At 50.0% G+C, this 23,771-nt stretch overlaps 2 protein-coding genes across 8 annotated transcripts in view; one reads left to right on the forward strand and one right to left on the reverse strand.

Moving 5' to 3' along the window:
- Positions 1 to 23,142, forward strand: part of LOC128342857 (rap1 GTPase-activating protein 1-like) — a 125,974-nt gene extending 102,832 nt beyond the window's left edge. Inside the window, exons 1-5 of one of the 6 annotated variants that reach the window (XR_008315202.1) lie at positions 11,227 to 11,241; positions 12,834 to 13,085; positions 13,450 to 13,609; positions 16,318 to 16,442; positions 22,213 to 23,142. The gene's annotated coding sequence lies outside the window, so the exon portion shown is untranslated. Of the gene's footprint in view, positions 1 to 11,226; positions 11,242 to 12,833; positions 13,086 to 13,449; positions 13,610 to 13,655; positions 13,803 to 14,510; positions 14,900 to 16,317; positions 16,443 to 22,212 lie in introns of those variants that run through there. The other 5 variants (XR_008315201.1, XR_008315200.1, XR_008315203.1 and 2 more) reach the window with 5 other exon arrangements.
- Positions 1,330 to 4,804, reverse strand: LOC128342856 (uncharacterized). Of its 2 annotated transcripts, XM_053290884.1 has the most exons (3): positions 4,651 to 4,804; positions 4,023 to 4,214; positions 1,330 to 3,968 (listed from the first exon to the last, which is right to left on the reverse strand). In XM_053290884.1, exons 2-3 carry the CDS (start codon positions 4,201 to 4,203, stop codon positions 2,686 to 2,688), a joined length of 1,464 nt encoding a protein of 487 aa, XP_053146859.1. In that variant the 5' UTR covers positions 4,204 to 4,214; positions 4,651 to 4,804; the 3' UTR covers positions 1,330 to 2,685. The 2 variants fall into 2 exon arrangements, with proteins under 2 accessions (XP_053146859.1, XP_053146858.1); XM_053290883.1 differs by having other exon boundaries at positions 1,330 to 4,214.
- Positions 23,143 to 23,771: the final 629 nt, after the last annotated feature.

Consider the following 23,771-nt stretch of genomic DNA (forward strand, 5'->3'; position numbering starts at 1 on the left):
AGTCTAGTGGTGGGGTCTCCCACTGAAGACCCCCCCACTGCAAATTAAGCACCATCCCCCTACACACACACAAATTAAGTCCCCCCCAAATAAAGAGCAGGCCTTATATCTGGGGAGGCCATTTCCGTAGGAGGAAAGATCAAGCAACAACTATGGGGTGAGTCCACTGCAAATTCAATATCATCCCCCTACACTCACACACACAGTATTCTTACGTGGCTTCTAGAGAGAACAAACCAGTATATTTAAGCAAATATGCTTAAATGTGACTGAACAAAAGTGTTTTTAAAAGAAAAATTATGAAGACGATACTTCCCACTGAACTGCACACACCCTATTTTGCATTGAGAGTCCTGTCCTTAAATGAGCTGAATGCACTATTTTTACACTCTCTAAATAATCTCCTCTTTTGAGAGGGAGAAGATGCAGACCACACAGCAGAAACAGAGGCTGAAAAGCAGATCGTAGAAGCAATGGGAGATGGGAGTCAACCTAGAAAGAAGCATTTTCTTCTTCTTCCTGTTTCTTTGGCAGTTTCCTTCTCCCTCCTCCCATTCCCCGCTAAACAGATGGATCCGAATATGTACCTCCTGAGTGGCATCTCTCTAGCTCTTTCCTTGGGATGGAATCCCACCCCCCAATTCTCACACCATCAGGAAGGAAGAGGAAAAGACAGGCTCTGCTCTCAAACCTTCAGCAGACGATTGTCTTGTACACCCTTCACCTCAGGGAGAAACAGATCTTATGCAACATGTGTCAAGCTGGAGACGGGTTGAAGCTGTGAAGAGAGAAGAGGAGACCTGAACTTGAAAGCCATGCCCAAAGCAAAAGATGCAGAGCTGACCCTGGGAAGAAGAGAGTGAAACAGCTTCCAAGCAGAGCAGAGCAGGGGCAAGAAGAAGGGCAAAGGCAAAGGCAATCTGGAGCTGCCTGCCTCCCTGGACACTCTCTGCGCCTTCCTCCCTGCTGCAGGGAAGAGAGGAGCTTGCATGTTGCAAGGGAGAACGGAAGGAGGAGGAAAAGAAGAGGAAGTGGCCAGGCAGGCAGGAAGTCAGTCCCTGAGAGGAGCAATCTACATATCAAAGGGATAGTGTCAGAGCAGTAAAGAAGTGATGGCCAATGTCTTGACCCCTCTTGCCCTCTGACTCACTAGTCTGTGTCCCCCTCTCTCATTGAGACATGAGCCAGTGCAAAGTCCTTCACTTCCAACACAAAGAAGTCTTTCCCAGAGGCGTAACTAGGGAAAACGGCGCCTAGGGCAAGCACTGAAATTGCGCCCCCCCCCCGCCGCCCCCCCCAACATACATCTGACTGACACACATGTTTCAGAAAACTTTTATTTTTAAAATTTAAAAAATTACAAAAATTACCAAAAATTTCAAAATGCAATAAATAACCAAAAATGCAATAAATAACCAAAAATGCAATAAATAACCAAAAATGCAGAAATTGCAACTCACGCTCATTAATTTTCTAATTAGCAAACTATGACATGCCTGAAAATCATAACTTGGCCCTCCTTGCTTTCATAGATGCAAATTGGTCTATGATGCCATCAAAGTTAGTTTGGTCTGTTTCCTCTCTCTCTATGCTCAGCAGAGCAAGATCACAGAGTCTGCCTTGACCCATGGAAGCTCTCAGACAGGAAAGTATCAGCTTTAACTTGCTGAATGATCTTTCACAGCTGGCAACGGAAACTGCAATGGTCAGCATGATCTGTATAGCAATGCGGAAGTTGGGGAAGGCGGCATCATCTCCATATTGAACTATAAATTTGAGAAGCTGTTCCGGTCCTGCTACTCTCATGTCGGTCTGTGCCGCTAGCAACATTCTGCAGTCCAAATTCGCATCATATAGCTCCACATCAACATCAGTGCTGTACATTTGGCAGAAATTTTCACAGTTCTTTAGGTTCTCTCTGTCAGCACTGTAGCACAGTCCCTCGATATCGAGAAGGAACCCAAACTTGGCATCAGTGTCATGCAGGCGAGTGAACCTTTCGTCCAGTTCTCTATTAAGACGGTCAAGTGTTCCCTTCATGACTCTTTTCATCTCCTCCCTAGCTGTTAACCCAGCGTCTCTTGATTTCCCACCAGGCATTGGTTTTTTCCGTCTCGGATGTCTTTCAAAGTCGACATCCCATTCTTGACAGAGACGAAGTCCTACGTTGAGTGCCTCACTGACCAGCACTTCTCTCTCACCATCCAAACGATCCTGGAGGGCTTTCAAATCCACAGCAGCATCATGGAAGTTCATGCTAGGATCATGCAGCCTCTTTTGAACACGGTCAATTTGAATGAGGATCTTATTCCAAAAACCTAGTAGAGTCAGAAAACCATAAGTCAACAAGTGGTTGCGCAGTTGCCCTGCATCACTTCTGCTTTCAATGTTCTCATCTTCATCATCTCTCATGTCCTGAAGAACTTGAAGTATCTCCTCCAGGTGGTTGTTGACTGGCTTCACTGCTTCCGTCCTTGAACTCCACCTGGTTTCAGACTCTGACTTGACACAGGCATGGTGTTTCTGAGTTTTTGCCAGCGCTGTGTTCAGCGAGAAAAAAACACGTAGATGGCATCAATGGTTCCAAAAAATGTCGCCATCATCACATCCTCTTTGGCTGCAAGTACACCCACCAAGTTGAGTGAATGATTGTCGCAATTCACAAACACTGCCAGGTTGTTTTTCTCACATATCCATTGGGCAGCACTGTGACCGACAATCTTGCAGCTCCATTCCGTCCTTCTCTAACTTTTTCAAGATGTCTTCAGTCAAGCTCTCAGCATCCTTCCGGCTTAACTGGATAAAACCAAGGAAGGACTCTCTCACACGGACTGTAGTCCTCTCATAATCAATTTGTACATATCTAACTACTTGTGACGTCTTCTCACGGTGTGCCAGGTCAGGAGTCGAGTCGAACATGAGGCCATAGTATTTTGCTTTGCGAATGCCTCTCAGTAGACTCTTGCGAACAGTGGATGCCATCAGGTGGCTGAATTCATTCTGGACTGCCGGTGAGAGATAAGAGGGGGATCCAGGATGACTTTCCACATGGTTCAGGTGTTCTTTCATGACTGGGTCATAAGTAGCCATTAATTTTACTAAGCCAAGGAAATTTCCTACATTGGCGTCATCCTTGTCTAGCTGAAGTGACTCCCTATGTCCTCGCAAAGCCAGGTTCTGAGTTGCAAGGTATTTGATGCAGTTAAGGATTCTTTTCAAGATTTTGCACCACCTCTGCTTCTCCTTCTTAATCTGTGACCGAAGTTCCGCATCAATGAGTCCTCTGTTTCCAGCTATATTTCTTTCCATTTCTTTCCACTGTGCGAAGTGCTCCCGATGATTCTTGGCATTCTCATGAACAGGAATCCTTTCAGGTGCTTTCCAGTGGTTGAATCCACTTTCCTGCTCCAATGTTGACTGATGCTCTGATCGGGAAAAGAGAAGACAGCAGAAGCAAAATGCTGACCTCTTAGAAGGGGAATAGACCAGCCATTTGCGAGTCACCTCCTCACCACGGCCACTTCCCAATCTCTCCCTGAACCAAGTCTTGTTCATTGCACGGTTTTTAGTTGGTAGGAAAGGCCCCTCAGAGTTCTGGAAATACTTTGCACCCAGCTTTATCATTTCTGTTCTCAGCGTGTCAGGGAGAATAGGTCTTCTAGTATCCTGGTCAAACTGCAGAAGTCCGATGTCATGCCGCTCAATCACTTCCTGCCTAACAGTTAGAGGCTCTTGGTCAGCATCCGGTTCACTGCACATAGTGTCCTCCTCCTCCTTGGGTTCAGTCTCACTCTCATCAGTAGACTCAACATCACCACCGGCTTCCCCTCCTGTCACGTCCACACAATCTGTGGCAGCTTCTTCATCTGACTGGACTTCCTCCTCCACTTGTGGCGGATGTGCGCTTGATCCACCTTCATCTGACTGGACTTCCTCCTCCACTTGTGGCGGATGTGCACTTGATCCACCTTCATCTGACTGGACTTCCTCCTCCACTTGTGGAGGATGTGCACTTGATCCACCTTCGGATTCCGAAAACACTGGAGCAGGTGCTGGTGACTCTGTGGAAGGTGGTGTGGAGCTACTTGTTCTGGCCCTTGTAAAGAAGGGCACGAAGAACCTGCTCGACCTCTTGGCTTCCTCTGCCTCCAACCTCCGCCTCTTCCGTCCTTCAGCTCCACTTGCCTTCTTCCATGGCATCATGATGTTCTCATCTATAAGGGAATTTGTTCATTATGTCAACATCCCCTCTTCCTCCCAGGAGCCCAGAGCACCCCCACACCTATGTCTGCATTTGACACCCCTGGTTACACACTAATGCTTTCCAGTATACTGGAATTCTTGAGAGCCAGCACACCCCCACACCTGTTTCTGTATTGTGGTCGGGGCGTAGCAAAGTTGTATTGGGCCCAGAGACAAGATTTAAAATTCCACCCCCATCACTGAAGCTCAGCTCATGAAGAAAAGAAATATTAAATAGAACATCATCCTAAATTATATTTTAAAAGGTTTATTAAATTGTGGATGATGCAAGTCAATTAATAGTACTAGAGAAAGACATGATTGAAGTGTTTAAATTAATTCATTTACAATAAATTACACTGCTTAACATCAAATTGCATTTGACCTAGAAATGTTTGCTTTACTTACATTAGAAGGCTTGTTACTAAGCGCTGGTTTGTGGTGGTTGGTTGTGCCTGCAGTTCTTCCAGTCAGCAGAGGTGCTATTATTGTTTTTTGAGAGAAAACAGTATTTATTTTTTGTATTTCAATTTATTTATTTTTATAGTTTATATCCCGCTCTCCCTCCAAGTAGCCCAGAGTGGTGCACTACATACTTAGGTTTTTCCTCACAACAACCCTGTGAAGTAGGCTTGTGTCTCAAACATCAGAATTATGACTGTGAGATGGGAATGGTCTCAGGCCTACATTACTGTATCATAGCAGATGGACATCCAGGTCCACTCAAGGCAAGAGGTTAGCTGTATCATTGCCCCTCAGTTTTTGACATTAAAATGGGCAAAAATCCAAATCACTGTAAGAAATCCTGTCCCATGTGTTGAATGCAGTATGGTATGGTTGCAAGTTTCATTGAGATTTCTCTCATCACAAATGATCTCATCAGTAAATATGGTTTAATTAGCTGGGGCTCAGAAATTGAATTCATTTATAAGCTTTCCAAGTCAGTTCAGTGAATTTAATAGTCCCCATCCCTCCTCAATTACAAAATGCACAGTGACTGTGAAGTGAAAAGGCATGCAATACAGTGTCAAGTAACAGGGGACCATAAAATGAATTTGAAATTGTGATCTGTGGAAAATGGATTGATGAATCCCCTGCTAAGTGGGCAAAGAGGCAACTTTTAACATGGTGATTCTCTTTATTTATTAGTGATTTGGTGTCCTGTGTCTCCCCCCTCCCTGCTGTGCAGACCAAAAAAACAGAAAGACTGCTATGCAGCATGTATTGACTACTGCTATGCAGCATGCATTGTTGCTGCTATAAGAACATAAGAACAGCCCTGCTGCAACTGGGATTTAGGGGCATCTGTCCTCTGAGGCTGGAGGTGGCCCACAGCCACCAGACTAGTAGCCATTGATAGACCTGCTCTCCATGAATTTGCCAGTTTACAAGGCTACCTACTCAGAACTCTGACCAGCGCCTCTCCTCCTCTCCTGTCTAGCAAAACGGCAGGAATTCCAGCCCCCCACCAGTGCTCCAGCAGAAAGCAGAGACGAGATTGATTCCCCATTGCTGGCTGCTGCTGCCCCAACCCGAGGCATCCACTCCCCGCTTTCTCACCGCACGCCCATCAATACATAATTCCCACCAGGGATCGGCCTGGCCCGAGCACACATCCAGCATGATTAGCAAGTGTGAGGACCAGGGCAAGCCTGGCAAGGACTGACGCTGAAATCTGGATGGTGCTTGAGGGGCGATCCTAAGGAGGCTTTGGCGGAAGTAAGGCACGCTGGGGGACCTTCCTGCTAGCAAGTTGCGCCTGGGCTCTCTCTGCTTTGGGAAAGAGAGAGCAAATAATGGCCACTCACAGCCCAAGTGCCAAAGCGAAGAGCTGCGACCACCCAGCTATTCCCCCTTGACACACAAGTTAACACCGTAAATTACAAATACAAGAGAGATCATCACACACACACCTTGTCCTTGTCCACTACGCTTGCTTTATTGCATTGTGATGAGGCAGGCAGGCCGAATCCTTCCTCCGCTCCTTGTCCAATGTATGTGCGCGCACACAGACACAGCCACAGGCAGCAGCAACACAAACGCTCTAGTCCGACTCCCACCCTGCCTCGTGGTCGCCGCCGATGAACGCAAGACGAAGTCCACGTGCAGGCGGCGAGCTCTCCTCCCAGGCCAGACACGCATGCGCGGCGTGTCCTCCTCCCTCCCGACACACGTGCACGACTGGTGGCGGGGGGGCGGCGCCGCGGGGCAGGGAGTGAGCGTCAGCGGAGTGATATGAATGATGAAGAAGAAAGAGACGAAGAGTGGTCCGTTGACGACGCCGAAGCAGCAAGCAGACAGGCACTGCAAACTTTAGGCGCCCGCGCCGTGGTGTCCAGGAGCAATGTGGGGGGGGGGAGCGCCGGAACTGGGGGAGGGGGACTGCTCTTTGCCGACTGCCTGCTGCACACACACAAAAATTTTCACACAAAAAAGAAATGGGGGGAAAGGCAGGGGATCGGCGGGGGCACTTTTTTGCGCCCCCTACCAAGTGGCGCCCAGGGCACATGCCAGCCTGCCCCCCTATCGTTACGCCCCTGGTCTTTCCTCATCTTCTCCCCCATTTCCCTCCCTGAGAAATAGTTAATTTCTCCCTAATTATCCCTCCTCTTACTAAAAGCTGACTGTCCCTCCCCCCACATCCCCCCCAAATGACCCCAAACAAACCAGATAACAAGACAAACACACTCCAACACTAACTGTATCACTGAATAAATAAATAAATAAATGGATGGATAGATGGATAAATAAATATGACACAAGGACTAGACAAAGACAAGAAAAGAGACACACAGACAGACTTTCAAACACACACACACACACACACACACACACACACACACACACACAGAGAGAGAAATGGACTCGAACACTCTCTTTCCTCTCTATCTCTCCAACTCCTCTCCACCTTGCCTCCTCCCTCCTCGCCTAACTCTCCCACAAAGAGCAGCTGAGCCCCGAAGGTGTCATAAAAGAGGATGTGTCATGAGCCTCAGCAATGGCCATTGATCCTCTTGCCTCTAAAGGTCTCTTAACAGGTGCCTCTTTGCCCAGTTGGCAGCAGATGTCTCCAAGTCCTGAAAAGTGGCGATTCTCTTCATTGCACAGAGGTGGGGGTGCAGTTGGCCTTATCTACCCCTGCATAGTAACCCTCCAGTGACAGTTGCTGGTGTCTGTCTTAGGTTTCTTTGTAGATTGTGTGACTTTGGGGGACAGGGATCCATCTTTATTCCTTGATTCTTACTCTGTGTAAACTGCTTTGGAAACTTGTGAGCCAGCGTGGTGTAGTGGCTAGAGTGCTGGACTAGGACCGGGGAGACCCGAGTGCAAAATCCCCATTCAGCCATGAGACTAGCTGGGTGACTCCGGGCCAGTCACTTCTCTCTCAGCCTAACCTACTTCACAGGGTTGTTGTGAGCAGAAACTTAAGTATGTAGTACTTAAGTATGTAGTACTCTGGGCTCCTTGGAGGAAGAGCGGGATATAAAATGTAAAAATAAATAAAAAAAATAAATCAATAAAGTGGTATATGGCAACTTGGGTCGAAAAGTGGTATATAAATAGTAGTAATGGAAGTTTTTTCAAACCTCACCCTTCATGTTCTTCTCTCTGTTTATCTGAGAAATCAGAGGACTCTCTTCACTACCCTGTTTAAAGCGACACCACCACAGGCCCCTCAGAGCAGACCCCTCCACCTCCATTCATCCCAAGAGCCACCTTGGTTGCTGCCATGTGCTCTTGTTTCAGCAAGACACGGGGACTCACATTCCTTCAGCGCAATCTTGACACTGCTTCACATCTGAGGGGGCACACATCGGTTTGCTGGCTCTGCCCTCTGGGCAACGCTCTCTGCTCTTCCCAGAGTGTGGCGATGCTGTCACTTGCCTGCCAGAAGGCAGCGTGGAGCAAGTCGGGGGCTGTTTGGCCTCCTCCACTCTGCCTCTTCATCACTGACTCTTCCTCATTCTCCAGCTGAGGGTGGCACAAGCAGCAGCAGCAGCAGCAGGATTCTCCATCCTTCCGTTCCTTTGGGTCTCAAAGCAAAGAGCTGATGCCCCAAGTGGAAGGCAACTCAGAGCAGCTGCCTGGTGCCCCCCCATCTTGTTTTGGCAACAGCAGGGCTCTCTGTCTCTCACTTCCAATGGGGCTCCTTCAGTGGAAGTGAAGGAGGGAGGATGCTGCTGATAGTGCAGCAGTCAGCAACAGAGCAGCAGCCACTGGTCTTCTCCATGCTGCCTCTCACCAGGTGCCCCATGCAAAGAGCCAGCACGTTCAGCAGAGCAAAATAGGGTATTTCTTGTATCCCTAATCTGAACTAGCTACCCTCTAACCACCCACTAGTACTAGCTAGCTAACGGGGATCCCCATTTAAACTCTAAAGCTAAACAGAACACCTATTTAAGCTGATTCTAAAGAGCACACAGGCAGGTAGCAGTGATTCTCTCAGCAGTAGCAGGAAGAATGGGCGGGGTGGGGGGGGAGGTGGAATCCAATTCTCCTCTCTTCCAATTCTCTCAAAACAAAAACAAACAAAAAGCAAAAAAAGGAAGGAGAGAATCCACCCCAGCCCAGGATGGCATAGTTGGCAGGCTGGCAAGGCAGAACAATGAATGGTTAAAAAGAAGAAGATGGAATTCTCTTCTTCTCTCCCAATTCTCTTTTTGAAGCAGAAGCAGCAGCAGCAGCAGGAGAAAAGGCAGGCTGCCGGCAAGGCTGAACAATGACGGAGGCAAGGCTGAACAATTAGGCAAAAGCTCTCTCTTCTCCCACGCACACCCCTGAGAAAAGCCCTCCGAAAATTTCCACCACCCTTGCTGTTCTTTGACCTCCCCCTGGCCAATGGGGGTAAATTTTACTCTTGCAAAGCCTTAAAAGGAAGAAGGAGGCAATTGCCTGCAGATCAGCCCATGCTTTCGCTGACCAATCTGCAGGCTGGAAGGGTGGGAAATTCAAACTGGCATCAAAACACAAAATGGAGACTGAAGGAGACAGACTACCAGAGATCGCAAAATGGAGATCTGAAGCAACAAATCTTCTGGAACCCAAACAGGGGCGATTTGTTTCAGCTACAAAACTTTCAGATTTGGACATTGGGCAATTTGTTTTGTATACAAATCGCCCGAAACAGCCCATCTCAGGTACAAATGGTTTTGTACCAGAAACCTTTCACATATCCCTGATCACCAGGTAGGGCTGAGAGAGACTCCTGCCTGAAACCTTGGAGTCACTGCCAGTCCGTGTAGACATGAATGAACTAGATGGACCAACGGTCTGACTCGGTATAAGACAGCTTCCGATATTCCTAGGACACTGGACACTTTGCATAGGTCCTGATTCTGTAATATTATTTCAGTTGTTATTATTCCAGAGGTTATGATAGCATGCCTTTAAAAAAGAAAAGAAATGAAAAATAGACCATACAGAGTCTCAATCCAACCTGACAAAAAGAACAGCAGAAGGGAGAATTCTCTTTTTCTAATATTGCAGTCTAAAAGATGCAATGTAAGGCATCTCAGCTAAGTACTGTATGAGGACAGGCATTCTCCAAAGATTTTATGCTTTGATTAAAGATGGAACAATCAGTATGTGAAGAAGTTCCTCTGGAGTGTCTATGACGTCAAGAAAAAAATGATACCAAAATAGAATCCATTGATTTTTTAAAAAACAACAACAATCCTATCAGTATTGTGTTGTGGACTCATAATAATGGGTTGTAGAATTCTATTTTTCCTCACTTCTGTGCAATGGGAAGGTCATCAGGGGAGGAAAGACATATTGGAGGGGGGAGCAGGTCCCAGGATTCATTACTTGTTTTGTGTGAATCACCATGGAGGCTCAACCATCCTCTCAGGGTTGGAGACCAAGAAGAGAGGCCTGAAGGGCCCATTCCTCCCAGCTATAGCTGTTCATGGCGGCATCTCCCAAAGGAATGTGTGTGAAGAGCGTTGGCTCTCTAAGACGTGCCTTCTTATGTGGGGACAGATGAGCAGCCATTCGACTGGGCTTATCATAGCTGCTGGTGAGGCAGAGCAAGGTGAGGCTGCAGGGCCCTGTAGCAGTCCAAGGGAGCAAGCTGACTCAACAGCAGTCAGAAGCAGATGAAGCCCTCACATCACTCTGAACTCAGGCTGCCCCTCCTGGACTCAGCCTCCCTGCCTGGAGAGTGGAAGCCCCAAAGGGGCAGCCTTCTGGGAGCCAGCACTACGACTTCACTCCATCAACACCTGCCAAGCTTGTTGCCAGCACTGACAAGCAGATATTGGGGGGTGCAATGGTGTGGTTGAGGCCAGAGTACTGCCTCAGGTGTCATGATCCCAGGCCCTGGGAAATCTAGGGGAAGAGACCAAGCAGAAGGCACAAGGTGACCTTGTGCCACTAGGACCTCCCAGATGGAGAGAACAAGTGTCCCCACCAAGACCTGAGGGCACAACCCTGCCGTCGTCCACCGATTTGGAAGAGTCCTCGGGGGACCTACTGGTCATAATGGAGCCCCACACAATCAGAACAAGCACTTGAAAAACTCGGCAAGGCCCCTTTAAGAACCAAAGCTTCCTTATGGAAAGAGCAGAACCAAGTCACCCTACCTATAAAACCCAGCAGTCTGCTGAAACAACATCCTGTCTCTGCCATTGTAACCCAGCTCCTGTATTTCCTATTAGCTGTAGTTGAGGTCCTGACTTGTCCCCCCTGGAGCAATCCAAGGTCTGGTGCATCCCTGATCTGTACCTCGGAGAATACTCTGGCTGAGCCTGGAGCAAGACACTGTGGCCCTGAAGGAACTACCTCAGGAGCATCGCCTTTTCCACCTTGAGAGACGCCTTCCTGTTCATTTTTGTCCCAGACTGGGGTTGCACAGCCTGGCCCAGATGAGCCCCAAACCACCTACCCCGCTAACAACTGCTTTAACCTTTGGGGCCTGCCTCATCTGGGGCCGAGGAGCCATTTTTTAGCACCTCCTGGGAACAAGAGCGCCAAATGCACTCAGCATAGAATAGTCAGGTGAGCTCCTCCACCCGCCACCTTTCCCAGGTTTGGCCCACTCCAGGGCTCCAGGTATGCTATGAATGCTCCTGTGTGGCCAGCCATCATGGGCCTCCTTAGAGAGATTCCTTGAAGGAGATCAGGAATGCAGCATCACAGCCTAGAAGTGCTTGCCCCACTATCAAAACAAACAAAGCTTTCCATGTTTTCTTCACAGAATTCAAAAAGAAAAATAGCACTTAAGATACACCTTATCATCACCTGTCACTGGGAGAGTCACTGTGGCACGAAGAGTCCACATTTCCCATTGGGAAGTCCCTACTTTAGATATTGTCTCTTCCACAAAAGGCATAAGGAGAGCTTAGACATACCCCAGTGCCTGAATCATCCCATCTGTGAGATAGGGCCAACGAGACTCACCTACCCTACAGGGCTGTTGTATGAGTTGCAACAAGACACAAGGGTCAGGATTCTCCATTGCCTCTCAACAATTCCCCAGGGACCCAGTATTCTACTCACCTTCATTCTCTTCCTCTTCTCACTCTTCTTTCTGGGCACTTTTACATCTAGTTCCTTAAATATTTCCCAATTGTGTAGGGCTTCTCCACATCTGAGGGCCCCTCAGTGGCAATGTCGGTGTCCTTATCCAAGGATGCTTCAGGGTGTAAGTTAGGGTGGATACTGACATCCAACCCAATTCCGCCTTGGTGTTCCACAAGCTCTTTGGGTGAATATTTGCTCCTTTACCCTGAAGGAAGGAGACTCCCATCTCCTTTGTCCCCCCATCTTCATCCATATGAGACATGGAAAGGACTTGAGCTATTGACGTGATCCTTCCTATGCACCTTCCTTTCCCACTGAGTGGTCCTCACCAGCTCTTCTTACTTTAATGTCCCCCCACTTAACCCAAACATCCCTTGCTTTCTTTCCCCGTCTCCTCTAATAATAAGCATCTAGTCAGTTAAGCACATACACTTAAGGCCCATTCACATGTTATGTTCAACACTCATACGACGAGTGTACAATGTACACAGGTAAAGATCTGTACACAGGGCAGTCATTCACATGTTATGCTGAGTGCAGTACAGAAGCACACTTCCTATCTGTACCATAATAGGAAACAGATTTGAAGGAAATACCACTACTACTAATAATAATAACAAACAAACAAACTTTATTTGTTAGCTGCCCCATAACAAATTGTTCTCTGGCCTATATCCTGGCCTATATCCAGGTTCACTTTTAAAATAAACACAGGCACAGCCATTCACACAAAAGTGTACAGGTGTACAGACATCTGTACACTCGTACCGCATAATGTCTGAATCAGACTTTAGACAGTAATGCTGTATTAGTGGCCAGACACGTGAAACATCTTGCGTGATCTGTGTCATGTGGAAATGTCATGTGTGTTTCTTTAGATACAAGTCAAGCCTCTCTTTTGAATTCAATAACACATATTTTTATTTCTATTTTAAACCTGTGGGTGGTCAGTTCTTTTGAGAAGTGGTCTATAACTGTGACTCGCTGATTTTTTTTTGTTGAACCCTGTTTGCTCTTTGTGACATCACTCTCTGTGATATTACCAACTGCCTTCTCTCAACTGTCAGCTGCTCAGAAATTTCTGGTGGGAGCAAAAGGGGTTGATTTCTGCCATCCCTGGAGCCATTCCCATCACTGAATGAGAGAGAGGAGCTGGGAGAGGAGCTGCTTCCTTCTCGCCTCTGCTTTCCTCTGCCGGGATTAGCAGAAAGGTTGATCTCCAGATGATGCAGTTAAGGGCTTCAAGGACACCAGCAGGCCTTTCTCTCCTGGGCGCCTTCAGCATCGTGCCAGGTGCAGGATAAAGATCATGATGGAAGGTAAGGGGCTTCTCTTCTGTGCTGGGAAGCGTTTCATCAAGTGGTGAGGAGTTTCAAGGGCAGCCCTGGCTTTCCTCTGTTCCCTTTGGAGGAGAAAGTAGAGCCTGAACCAGCTGCACCCAATAAGGGCTGAAGAGACCAGCTACAGGGTGGAGACCTGCAGGCCCCCATTTAAGCCCTGCTGAGTCTAGATGGCCCTTGCTACAATCGCATGTTTAGCTGTGTTTCCTAATGTTTGAGTCTCTGTCTGTCCAGCATCCAGGCTCTGCTGGCTTATCTCCTGGGGCCTTTGTCTTTTCCTGTTATTCCTTTCTGCAGGAGTTCTCTGGTCCTTGTCCAAACTGTCTTCCTCTCCTCTTTTTAGGCCTGGTCTCCGCTTGGCCTAGCAGCCTTCCCTGAGCTGGGCCTGTGCCAAAGTAAAAGTGCCCAGGAGGAGGAGTGGGAATCGGAAAAGAATGAAGGCAAAGCAAGCAATGGAGGATCCTGATAGCTGTGTCTCCTGATCCATACTACAGTCCTGTAAGGTAGGCGAGTCTTGTTGGTTCCATATCACAGATGGGATAACTGAGGCATTCGGGGTTTGCCTGAAGTCTTCTGAGGCCAGATCCAAAGCAGGGACTTCCAGATGAGTCAGCCAGACTCCTGGTCAGCCGGTCCTAGTAGCTCTCCTAGTTACAGAGAGGGCTTTGGGAAGAAGCTGGGTCTGTCTTAGAGAAAGTAGGTGCTCTTTGTGTCTCTGAATTCTGTGGGGGAAACATGGAAAACTCTGCTGTGTTTGGGTTGTGGGGCAAGCACTGCTGGGCTGTGATGCTGCGTTCCTGGTCTCTTCCAAGGAATCTCTCCAAAGATTGGGGAAAGGAGGCTTGCCTTCTCCCCATGGCTCTGTTCTATGCTGAGAGCATTTGGGGCTCTTTCCCCCAGCAAGTGCTCCAAGATGGCCCCTGAGGCCCAGGGGAGGTAGGCCCCAAAGTTAAACCAGCTGTCACTGGGGTAGGTGGTGTGGGGCTCATCTGAGCCAGGCCGTGCAATCCCAGTCTGGGAGCAAAATGAGCAGGTGTGGGGAAGAGATGCCCCTGAGGCCCGTGGGGAGTTGCAGGGAGGGAAGGAGAATCGTGTGGCTTGTCTCGTTTCAATCTGCAAATCAACCCTATAGGGTAGGTAAGTCCCTCTGGCAGATGGGAAGCCTGAGGCCCTGGGGTTTTCCTGATAGAGGCAGCATCCAGTGGGGGCTGTCAGACTGCTAGTGCAGCCTCTTGGCCCTGTGCTACTCCAGTCTCCACGTTCTGAAGAGGGCCTTGGTGAGAAGAAATTGGGGGTTTTTTTAGCCTCTCTTAATGTCTCTCTGCCATTTAAGTAAAATACATTTAAAAAACATTGCACAAAGTTGACTGAAATGCAGCAAACTGGAAGGAGGTGGCAGCTAGCAGGCGGTCCTGGGACTGGATTTGTGGAAAGGGCTACAGAAGTCAAGTGTGTGGAGGGGGTTGCGGGAAGGCCTGGTCCCTGCAGCTGTGTGGAAGACAAGGGCCAGATCGCAATGCTCAGTAGCAGTGAATGGGCCCCGTGAGCAGGGGGGGCTGGTCAGTAAGGGCAGGGGGGCTGTTCCCCCTCACCCCCCAGAATCCCAGGAGGACAGGGGCAGAGGGGAGCATCTCCAGTCAGTGTCCCAGGAGCAGAGAAGGAAGGACTTGCCTAACTGATGTACCAGGCTAGAAGGACTCAGTATCACTTACTGCCTGGCTTTGTGTTTTCATTTTTGAATTCCTGTGTGTCTCCTTGGTTCCCTGTGCCTGCCTCTCAATGTGTGTGCCAAGGTAGGCTTGAGGTGAATATGCCCTAAATATTCTGTTTTCTCAGTATATTCTCACGGGGGCTGGGGGTGGGAATAGGAAATTGTGAGTAATTCCTACTGAGCATTAAAATATTTGGAAAACATTCTCCAAATAATTCTCCCAGCAGCCTCATTGGCAAATGAGAGCTGAACTTTTAATCTGCTTAGAAATGCAGATACAGTTAATTACCCAGCAGTTATAGCCCATTATTGCTGTGACACCTCCTCCTCTCCCATACTTAATTTACAGATTCACTGTAAAACTGACTCCTGATTCAGTAAGAATTTCCCTTTTTTGTTACTTTGATTTTTAAAATTAATCTCAGCCTGTTCAGAATCATCATAGCATGAATATTAGCATTGAGGAACAGGAGCAGCCCATCAAGACACAGGTTTATGTCCTCTTTTCTGCAAACTGACCTTGGAAAAGCAGAATTAAACACAAAATTGTGAAATGTAAAACCCCACATTTGGTGTGCTGATTGTGTGGTGTCTGTTTACCACAAGACACTGGAGTATGACTCAGGGAGGCGTGAGTTTGAATCCCCCACTCAGCCATGAAAGCCACTGTGTGTGACTGTGGGCCCACATGCTTGTCTCTCAGCCCAAACTACATCTCTGATGGTTGTGAGGATAATAATCATCATGTAAAAATACGACGATGGATATTCATATATTGCTTTTCAACAGCAGTTCCCAAAGCGATTTACAAAGAGAAATAAAAATAAAGATGGATCCCTGTCCCCAAAGGGCTCACAATCGAAAAAGAAACCTAAGGCAGACACCAGCAACAGCCACTGGAGGGATGCTGTGCTGGGGTTGGATGGGGCCTGTTGCTTGCCCCCTGCAATGGTAAACCCAAAGAAAACCACAGGGCTCTGTGGGCGCCAGGAGTCAAAACTGACTTGACGGCACACTTTACCTTACAAATGCCATCGGTATATAAATATGAGAGCATCAGCACTTTAAAAGGTGTCTCTTTGCTCAGTTAGCTGGGGTAGCTGCTAATTGAGTCAAGTTAAGTAGCTAATTGCTAAACTTTATTTCCTTAAAACTACTTGGTTTCATAAAACTCCCCTGCCTTGTCTAGCACTCCTCTGTGTATATGGAGATTGTAGCAAATCCTAAGAGATCAAAGGTAAAGGTAGACTGTGCCGTCGAGTCGGTATCGACTCCTAGTGACCAGGAGTGGTTTACCATTACCATCTCCCATGCAGTACGAGATGATGCCTTTCAGCACCTTCCTGCTGCTGCCCCATATAGGTGTTCCCCATAGTCTGGGAAACATACCACCAGGGATTTGAACCGGCAACCTCTGGCAGTCATGTCATTTCCCTACTGTGCCATTGAGTAGCTCCTAAGAGATTAGCAAAGCATAAGAAATCTTTCTCTATTTCACAGTGTTGAAGAACCTCTTGAATTTGTCTTCCCAGAAGATGGAGAGGTAAGTCTGACTCCTACCACCTCCAGAGGCCAGACTGTCAGAGAGCTACATAGGAAAAGACAGCAGTCCACAGATATCAAAGGTGTTGAGAAAGGAGCGTACTTCCTCTCTGTTGCTGCTGAGCGCAGCACTGAACGCTGCCAATACGAGAATGCAGGTTTAGGCTAGGCAGTAGGAATGCTTTCCCAAATGGGAGAAGGGTTGCCAAGGTCACCTCATGGAGTCCTGGGCTCCTCTTTGCTGATGGTTTTCAGACAGAAGCCAGATAACGATGATCTCCAAGGAGCCTTCCCACTCTAAAATGCCATGATTCTGCTGTGATCGTCACATTGAGTCTGCAAGGGATCTGCAAGTCCCGTCCCCCCCCGACACCCAGACTGATTCTATTTGCCCCCCAAGTTGACTGCAGTTATGAGGAAGCAGATTTAAGCTAAGCCTTGAGAATAATTTCCCACGGGAGAGATGTCTGCAGAGGTACACACAACCATCCCAAGTACAGATATAGATAGTATAGAGGTACACTCGCACATATACTTGTGAACACATTTTTAATGTCAATAATTGGTAAAGAGGGACCAGTGATGCATGGATTTATTTTTCTGATTGAATCCCTTCCCTTGATGGGAGTTGCAGCCCAACAACATCTGGGACCAAGTTTGAGAATCTCTTGTCTGTTGGCTTCCCAGAGGCATCCAGTGAGCCCCTATGGGGAAACAGCATGCTGGATTAGATAGGCCTTGGGTCTGATCCAGCAGGGCTGTTAGGTTCTTAACAGTCAGGTATGATGGGAGTTGTAGTCCAACTTCTATTTCCAGTCATTCTCTTCAGCCTGACCTACTTTACATGACTACTGTGAGGACAGAAGAATTGCATATTCAGAGGTCCCGGCAGTAAGGGCAGATATAAATTCCAGAAGCCAAGGGTTGTTAAAATTGGGTCCCCAGATGTTTTGGGACTAGAATTCCCATCATCCTCAGCTACAAAACCCTGCAGGAGTATTGCATGTCTTGTTGATCAAAAGGGAATCATGCATGTTTGGAATGGAAGGGTCCTTGTAAGAGCCCTGAAAAGTCAGAAGTTAGATTACACAGAAGTTATATTAGAAGTTACAAATATTTTAAAGTTGATGCTTATGCTTTATTTTAAAAATATTTCTATATTTCATATTGAAAAGACTCTTGGTTAAAACAACGCAGGGTTGTGTACAGCCCATCGGATCCCTCTACTACCTCTTGGTTTCTCCCAAGACGTGCTCAAGAGAGATTTCCATAGAGATCTGCTTCCACAGACATGACACTTTCATCTTGCTTCTGCTTCCTTGCAATAGCTACCACTTGAAGCACTAGAGGGGTGGGGAGGGATAGCTATTCACAGCAATTAGCCAAGAAGCTAGGGATGACCCACCTGTAGCTCAGCAGGTGCTGTTGGACTAGAACTCGCATCATCCCCAGCTGCTGTGTTGAGACTACAGATGATCACCCCCATCAAAACAGGTGGCTGGGGATGGTAGAAGTTGGAGTATGGTGGGAGTTGTAATCCAACACTGTGATAACAAATATAGTCCCCTGATGCAAATCCATGGTGAAAAGCATCGTGAAAGAAAGCATCAGGGTTTGGGCAACAGCTTGTATAAGGGGGCTGGATAAAGAAATCAACATGAAAATAGGAAGGTTGAAACTAAGGGCCAATAAGGGAAGGCCATTAAAGTAACAGATTGATCTGAATTTAAGATGCTATTACCCCAAATGATTTGATGTTAAAACTCAGGGTCATGACGTAAATTCAGAATCCTGCTGTTTTAGGTAAGTAAATGTTTAACATATATTCAGCTGCCACCCATTCCTGGAGGGCCGTCCACCCGTTCGTTCCTTCCCCCTGTTGCCGGACCCCACAAGGCTTGGCGTTCCTTCCCCCTGTTGCCGGACCCCACAAGGCTTGGCGTTCCTTCCCCCTGTTGCCGGACCCCACAAGGCTTGGCGTTCCTTCCCCCTGTTGCCGGACCCCACAAGGCTTGGCGTTCCTTCCCCCTGTTGCCGGACCCCACAAGGCTTGGCGTTCCTTCCCCCTGTTGCCGGACCCCACAAGGCTTGGCGTTCCTTCCCCCTGTTGCCGGACCCCACAAGGCTTGGCGTTCCTTCCCCCTGTTGCCGGACCCCACAAGGCTTGGCGTTCCTTCCCCCTGTTGCCGGACCCCACAAGGCTTGGCGTTCCTTCCCCCTGTTGCCGGACCCCACAAGGCTTGGCGTTCCTTCCCCCTGTTGCCGGACCCCACAAGGCTTGGCGTTCCTTCCCCCTGTTGCCGGACCCCACAAGGCTTGGCGTTCCTTCCCCCTGTTGCCGGACCCCACAAGGCTTGGCGTTCCTTCCCCCTGTTGCCGGACCCCACAAGGCTTGGCGTTCCTTCCCCCTGTTGCCGGACCCCACAAGGCTTGGCGTTCCTTCCCCCTGTTGCCGGACCCCACAAGGCTTGGCGTTCCTTCCCCCTGTTGCCGGACCCCACAAGGCTTGGCGTTCCTTCCCCCTGTTGCCGGACCCCACAAGGCTTGGCGTTCCTTCCCCCTGTTGCCGGACCCCACAAGGCTTGGCGTTCCTTCCCCCTGTTGCCGGACCCCACAAGGCTTGGCGTTCCTTCCCCCTGTTGCCGGACCCCACAAGGCTTGGCGTTCCTTCCCCCTGTTGCCGGACCCCACAAGGCTTGGCGTTCCTTCCCCCTGTTGCCGGACCCCACAAGGCTTGGCGTTCCTTCCCCCTGTTGCCGGACCCCACAAGGCTTGGCGTTCCTTCCCCCTGTTGCCGGACCCCACAAGGCTTGGCGTTCCTTCCCCCTGTTGCCGGACCCCACAAGGCTTGGCGTTCCTTCCCCCTGTTGCCGGACCCCACAAGGCTTGGCGTTCCTTCCCCCTGTTGCCGGACCCCACAAGGCTTGGCGTTCCTTCCCCCTGTTGCCGGACCCCACAAGGCTTGGCGTTCCTTCCCCCTGTTGCCGGACCCCACAAGGCTTGGCGTTCCTTCCCCCTGTTGCCGGACCCCACAAGGCTTGGCGTTCCTTCCCCCTGTTGCCGGACCCCACAAGGCTTGGCGTTCCTTCCCCCTGTTGCCGGACCCCACAAGGCTTGGCGTTCCTTCCCCCTGTTGCCGGACCCCACAAGGCTTGGCGTTCCTTCCCCCTGTTGCCGGACCCCACAAGGCTTGGCGTTCCTTCCCCCTGTTGCCGGACCCCACAAGGCTTGGCGTTCCTTCCCCCTGTTGCCGGACCCCACAAGGCTTGGCGTTCCTTCCCCCTGTTGCCGGACCCCACAAGGCTTGGCGTTCCTTCCCCCTGTTGCCGGACCCCACAAGGCTTGGCGTTCCTTCCCCCTGTTGCCGGACCCCACAAGGCTTGGCGTTCCTTCCCCCTGTTGCCGGACCCCACAAGGCTTGGCGTTCCTTCCCCCTGTTGCCGGACCCCACAAGGCTTGGCGTTCCTTCCCCCTGTTGCCGGACCCCACAAGGCTTGGCGTTCCTTCCCCCTGTTGCCGGACCCCACAAGGCTTGGCGTTCCTTCCCCCTGTTGCCGGACCCCACAAGGCTTGGCGTTCCTTCCCCCTGTTGCCGGACCCCACAAGGCTTGGCGTTCCTTCCCCCTGTTGCCGGACCCCACAAGGCTTGGCGTTCCTTCCCCCTGTTGCCGGACCCCACAAGGCTTGGCGTTCCTTCCCCCTGTTGCCGGACCCCACAAGGCTTGGCGTTCCTTCCCCCTGTTGCCGGACCCCACAAGGCTTGGCGTTCCTTCCCCCTGTTGCCGGACCCCACAAGGCTTGGCGTTCCTTCCCCCTGTTGCCGGACCCCACAAGGCTTGGCGTTCCTTCCCCCTGTTGCCGGACCCCACAAGGCTTGGCGTTCCTTCCCCCTGTTGCCGGACCCCACAAGGCTTGGCGTTCCTTCCCCCTGTTGCCGGACCCCACAAGGCTTGGCGTTCCTTCCCCCTGTTGCCGGACCCCACAAGGCTTGGCGTTCCTTCCCCCTGTTGCCGGACCCCACAAGGCTTGGCGTTCCTTCCCCCTGTTGCCGGACCCCACAAGGCTTGGCGTTCCTTCCCCCTGTTGCCGGACCCCACAAGGCTTGGCGTTCCTTCCCCCTGTTGCCGGACCCCACAAGGCTTGGCGTTCCTTCCCCCTGTTGCCGGACCCCACAAGGCTTGGCGTTCCTTCCCCCTGTTGCCGGACCCCACAAGGCTTGGCGTTCCTTCCCCCTGTTGCCGGACCCCACAAGGCTTGGCGTTCCTTCCCCCTGTTGCCGGACCCCACAAGGCTTGGCGTTCCTTCCCCCTGTTGCCGGACCCCACAAGGCTTGGCGTTCCTTCCCCCTGTTGCCGGACCCCACAAGGCTTGGCGTTCCTTCCCCCTGTTGCCGGACCCCACAAGGCTTGGCGTTCCTTCCCCCTGTTGCCGGACCCCACAAGGCTTGGCGTTCCTTCCCCCTGTTGCCGGACCCCACAAGGCTTGGCGTTCCTTCCCCCTGTTGCCGGACCCCACAAGGCTTGGCGTTCCTTCCCCCTGTTGCCGGACCCCACAAGGCTTGGCGTTCCTTCCCCCTGTTGCCGGACCCCACAAGGCTTGGCGTTCCTTCCCCCTGTTGCCGGACCCCACAAGGCTTGGCGTTCCTTCCCCCTGTTGCCGGACCCCACAAGGCTTGGCGTTCCTTCCCCCTGTTGCCGGACCCCACAAGGCTTGGCGTTCCTTCCCCCTGTTGCCGGACCCCACAAGGCTTGGCGTTCCTTCCCCCTGTTGCCGGACCCCACAAGGCTTGGCGTTCCTTCCCCCTGTTGCCGGACCCCACAAGGCTTGGCGTTCCTTCCCCCTGTTGCCGGACCCCACAAGGCTTTTCCAGTTGTTTTCTCAGGAGTGGGACAGGACTTTGCTAACTCATGAACCAAGGTTGTACCAAGTATTATTTCCTTTCTCATTTTGTCTTAGTTTATTTCAATTCTTGTGTCTGTCCTTGGTTCCCTTTTCTTGTTTCCCCTGGAACTATATTTGGCGCCCTTCAACTTTATTTGGGCAATGTCCCCCAGAAGTTTTGTATGTGAAATTTTTGTACTTTTAAATTGCCTCTCTCTTAAATGGTATCTTTAAATTTTTGTACAGTCTATTGGATCCCTCTGCTGCCCTTTGATTTCTCTTGGACCAGCTTGACAGATCTTTCCATAGTAGTCTCTTTCCACATGTTTCATGTTTCTGCTGCTTGTTTGCTGTAGCTGCCACTTGAGCCCTCATGCTAAATATGCTAAATAAAATAAATGTGTGGTTTTGTGGGGCAGCGGGTGGGGCTATCTATTCACAGCATTTAGGCTCTGGCCGGGTGGAGTTGTGGTGTTAAGAGGGGGCAGGGCAGCAAACTGATTCTCTACAGAGCAGACATCCAAAAGCAAGAGAAATGGCACAGAGGAAGCCGAGAGGCTAGAGATTGCCCGACGCTCCCCAGCTCTTGTTGGATTACAACTCCCATCATCCCCAGCTTCTCTTGTTCAGGACTACAGCTCCCATCACCCCCTGCCATAAAGCTTGGCTGGGGATGATAGAAGCTGTCCTCCAATCACCCCCAGCCACCTTGTATTGTGGCATGAGTTGATGGGAGTTCAACAACAGCTAGAAAACCTCAGGCTGGCCACACCTGCAATAACAAATACAGTCCCCTGATGTAAATCCAGATCTTCTTATGAAGAGAACCATCACGTTTTGAGCAATGGCTTGTTGGGGGGTGGATAAATAAATCAACATGAAAACCAGGCAGTTGAAACAGAGGGTCGTGAAGAAAACACCACTTAAGTAGCTCACACTTGTTTCCTTTTTCTTCTCTCTCGGCTATACCAGCAAAGAAGAGCTTCCCTTTCAACATCTAACAAAGGATCCCATCCTGCTTCTGACGCACTGTTATCAACGCGAGTGCTGAGGGTTGCCTCGGCCGGGTAAATATGCATTGACACAATGACAAATCTCTCCGGTGGCTGAGCGGAATGGTGGGCCCTAGAGAAGGCAGGAAGAGGCTGAGGAGAGCAACCCCACAACAGATGCCCATTCCCTTTTTGACTAGGTTTGCAAAAGCCTCGTGTACACTCAAGGTCATGAGGCTTTTGCAAAGCGGGGGCTTAGTTTCCCGGGAAACGACTTCACCCCAGGAGTGGAATCCACACCTTAGTTTACAGAGCTCCCTTCAAACTAGTTACTGAAGTTGCAGCCCAGGTTTGCACCAGTTCCCTCTGTCCCATCTCTTGATTCCGAGTCTGGGTGCCCAACCCCCCCCCCTTCCCCTGGCTCCGCATCCAGTGCGGGGTGCAAATGTCACGTCCAGTCCTGGCAGGGTGCAAGAAACAAGGCTGGACCCCACAGTGAACCAGTCTGTAGGGCCAAGCAGGGGGGCAGAGGGTGCGCTAGTAAAAGCGATCCCCGCCCTCTCTTGGCCTTCTGCAGGGACACCTCGGCATCCACTCACCCCCCTCAGGTGACAGTGTGGGATTAGCCGGTCGCCATTTGGGGCAGAGTAGGAATTTTCCCCATCCACCCGGATTGGCCTGGAGGTGGCTGGTTTTTTGCCTACTCTGCACTGTTGCACTGGAAGGGATTTTTGATCTGGCGGATGTTAGGAGTGGTGCCGCTAAATAGCGTAGCCCTTTGGTCACCATGGCAGGTCCGAGGAGGGGATGTAGTGCCCCACCCCATTGGTGGCAGGTGCGATTTCCCCCAGCTACACTCTAGTTCTCTGCTAAAATGAGTCAATAAAGTGATGGCCCTAGTTTCAACCCATTTCCTGTGTGCTGTCATTTATTTCTGGGTGTGGGTGCAAAGGGACTTCATGGCAGAACGCTTGCAAGACAGTCTCAAGTAGCATTGAGTGTGAGCTATAGATCCACAAAGGCAAGCTTTACAAAGAGGCAGAATCCGAAATTCAGGAGAAGCATGAGTTGCTCCTTCTGCTCTAGCCAGGTCTTCTGCTCCTCCAACCCCACAAATGGCGGTCTGGTTCATACTCACACAATCAAGTGGCAAAGCTCTGCATAGACTGTATCACTTCAGGCTGCAAGTGGAAGGTAGGGTTTTTAAATGCTCTCCCTCATAATAGTTTTTTTTTTAAAAAATAGCATGTTGGGAACAAGTGTTCAACTCAGGGGTGCAAACAGAGAAAAAGCTTAAGGAGCACCTCATTAATTTTATTTTGTGGATAGGTATGGGCTATTAGAGGCACAGTGGGGAAGTAACTTGCCTAGGGAGCAAGAGGCTGCTGGTTCAAATCCCCGCTGGTATATTTCCCAGACTATGGGAAACACCGATATCGGGCAGCAGCGATATAGGAAGATGCTGAAAGGCATCATCTCATACTGCCGGGAGATGGCAATGGTCAACCCCTTCCCAATTCTACCAAAGACAACCGCATG

This window comes from Hemicordylus capensis, chromosome 2, assembly GCF_027244095.1.
Source record: "Hemicordylus capensis ecotype Gifberg chromosome 2, rHemCap1.1.pri, whole genome shotgun sequence".
Classification (NCBI taxonomy): Eukaryota; Metazoa; Chordata; class Lepidosauria; order Squamata; family Cordylidae; genus Hemicordylus; species Hemicordylus capensis.

Bases quoted from the DNA above. Each gene is read 5' to 3' on its own strand.
- LOC128342856 (XM_053290883.1), bottom strand. From the start codon at position 4,203: ATGATGCCATGGAAGAAGGCAAGTGGAGCTGAAGGACGGAAGAGGCGG.